Source organism: Mandrillus leucophaeus, unplaced genomic scaffold (genome assembly GCF_000951045.1).
Source record: "Mandrillus leucophaeus isolate KB7577 unplaced genomic scaffold, Mleu.le_1.0 Scaffold40, whole genome shotgun sequence".
Lineage (NCBI taxonomy): Eukaryota > Metazoa > Chordata > Mammalia > Primates > Cercopithecidae > Mandrillus > Mandrillus leucophaeus.
In genome coordinates this window covers 4,808,641-4,811,191 of record NW_012104254.1, presented here as the reverse complement: position 1 = coordinate 4,811,191, position 2,551 = coordinate 4,808,641, and the positions used below count along the sequence as shown (strand labels likewise).

General features: G+C 48.6%; 1 protein-coding gene across 5 annotated transcripts in view; it reads right to left on the bottom strand.

The window, feature by feature from the left end:
• Nucleotides 1–2,545, bottom strand: part of OLA1 (Obg-like ATPase 1) — a 172,648-nt gene extending 170,103 nt beyond the window's left edge. For 3 of the 5 annotated variants that reach the window (XM_011991889.1, XM_011991892.1, XM_011991894.1), the window contains exons 1-2: nucleotides 2,432–2,545; nucleotides 728–828 (exon numbers count right to left, since the gene is read on the bottom strand). In XM_011991889.1, coding sequence (XP_011847279.1) covers nucleotides 728–828 — 101 coding nt within the window. In that variant the 5' untranslated portion in view covers nucleotides 2,432–2,545. Of the gene's footprint in view, nucleotides 1–727; nucleotides 829–1,658; nucleotides 1,713–2,431 lie in introns of those variants that run through there. The other 2 variants (XM_011991890.1, XM_011991891.1) reach the window with 2 other exon arrangements.
• Between the last annotated feature and the right edge of the window lie 6 nt (nucleotides 2,546–2,551).

Sequence of the window (2,551 nt, the reverse complement as noted above, 5' to 3'; positions counted from 1 at the left end):
TTCACTGTAATTTTGAAAACATTACAGCCAGGCTCAGTGGCTCGTGCCTGTAATCGCAGCACTCTGGGAGGCTGAGGCAGGCGGATCATCTGAGGTCGGGAGTTCGAGACCAGACTGGCCAACATGGTGAAACCCTGTTTCTACTAAAAATTCAAAAATTAGCTGGGCGTGGTGGTGCGTGCCTGTAATCCCAGCTACTCAGGAAACTGAGACAGGAGAATCACTTGAACCCGGGAGGCAGAGGTTACAGTGAGTCAAGATCATGCCACTGCATTCCAGCCTGGGCGACAGATTGAGACTCTGTCTCAAAAAAAAAAAAAAGAAAAAGAAAAGAAAACATTACAAAAACTCAAATTTCTGCTCTCAGAACTTTCAGATTTAGACACTTTATAACAGCAACGCTTTTACCTACCAAGTTCCACTACGAAATCTAAAACTGTCACCCTCTTCTCCATCAAGCTTTTAGTGGAGCTTTCAAATCGATTTCCTAAAGCATCCTACTGCACGGCCTCCGGTAGCCAGCCTAGGTAGGTACCACACATAGCCAACCAGCACTGAAATCAATAAAATACATCTAAACTAAAGCCTAATTTTGCAACATTAATAGTCCAGCTTCCTGGCCTCTTTTCTTCAACTTAAATTTTAATTACCTCACGGTTCCCATTTCTACAATAGGACCCAAAATATTTACAGAATGAAAATCAGAAAAGCCCCAGCGTTCACCTACCCAACATTTGGCAATCCAACAATACCAATTTTCAGTGAGGTTCCAAATCTTCCAATGATTGGGGGTGGTTTAATTCCGTCACCTCCCTTTTTAGGGGGCATCTGAAATACCAAAGCAAACATATGAACAAAACTTTTTACTATCCACATGGACCCAAAACACATGTCATCATATAAAATACATTATTGAATTAAGATTAAGAACAAAACATACTTTATATAGCGATCCAAAACTAACACAGAGCTAAATCCTTTTTTTAGCAAAAATTTTTAAAAAGTTCTGTAAACCTATCTGTTGTCAAAAAAGTCGCTATTGAGAAGTCCCAGAAAGACTGATCTAAAATCAATATTTGTTGGGCCAGGCACAGTGGCTCAGGCGCTGTAATCCCAGCACTTTGGGAGACCGAGGTGGACAGATTGCTTGAGACCGGGAGTCGAGACCAGCCTGGCCAACAGGGAGAAACCTCGTCTCTACTAAAAAAAAAAATACAAAAAATTAGCTGGCCGTGGGGGCGCGTGCCTGTAATTCCAGCTACTCGGGAGGCTGAAGCTAGAGAACTGCTTGAACCCGAGAGGCGGAGGTTGCACTGCGCGGAGATCACGCCCCTGGGCTCTGCCTGAGCGACAAAGCGAGGCCCTGTTTCAAATAAATAAATAAAATATTTGTGGCACCAGGAATCAAAGATAAACTAAGAGTTTAGCTACCAATCTTCCATCCAGACTGCTCACAAAACACTTTATTTCTTAACCTGATACATGGTTATATGAATGAAAGCATTTGGAAGCACGTACATAGATGAGAGTCAAAGAAAATTCCATCTGGAACCACCAGCAACCAAGTCACCCTTCACACAAAACCATTCCTCTATAATCTGGAATCTTATCCTTCCCATTCGCCCACAATCCCCATTTTCACATAGATGAACACCCACCAGATACTGGGGTCCTTCCACAAAGTCCCCGCCACCTTTGGCACTGAGGCTCATCAGTTCTCATAAGCAACCTCCATAATCTACACTATGGTTACTATTTCTAATCGTAAATTAATCGATGGAACTTTTTATTTACAAGTAGAAACTTTCTCTGTCCCTTACTAGTTCTGTCTCCAAATCATGCGTGCAGAATTAGTCCCACTCTTGTACTGCAAAGTGAAATCACAAGGACCGCTAAGCTCACGTCTCAGAAGCTGGGAACTAAAACTGTCCCTGTATTCTGGCTGAGAGTTGTATCTCCTAGGACCACGCTGGGGCCAAGCCCTCGTAGTAGTATTCCAGCCTCTGATCCCTGACCCCGAGCGCCAGGAATTTCCCTTCTCAGCGTCCTGACACCTGTTCCTGGCCAACCCCCAGGCCTCCAAAGAACAGACACATGAACAGCGCCTGTCGGGTCCTCTGGTCTACCGAGGGGTGGCCGGCAGCCCACCCAAAGTGGGCCCCACCCCCATCCTCCTCTCCGGACGGGGTCACCGGGCGTCCCGGCCTCGGGAGAAGGCTTTTCCCAGGGTTTTCCCGCGTGAGGTTAGGCCGATCTCCCGACTCGCGGCCTAGTCCGACAGCGCCTCATTCATCCACACACCCCCACGCCACCCGCTGCCCTGGCCCCATCTTGGCCACTGAGCCCGGGCCTCGCGCCAGCCTCAGGGCAATGAGCCCGGGCACCGAAGACCTGGCAGAGATCGCGCCCCCGGGCTCCCTGAGGGCCTCACCGTGCTCGGCCTGGGCGATGACACGGGGTCCCAGCGGCAGCTAGAGAAAGGTCCTGCCGGCAGCCGGAGGCGGGGAGGAAGGAGGAGAGAACGCAGGCCCGGCCCATCCGCCGAGCGGCA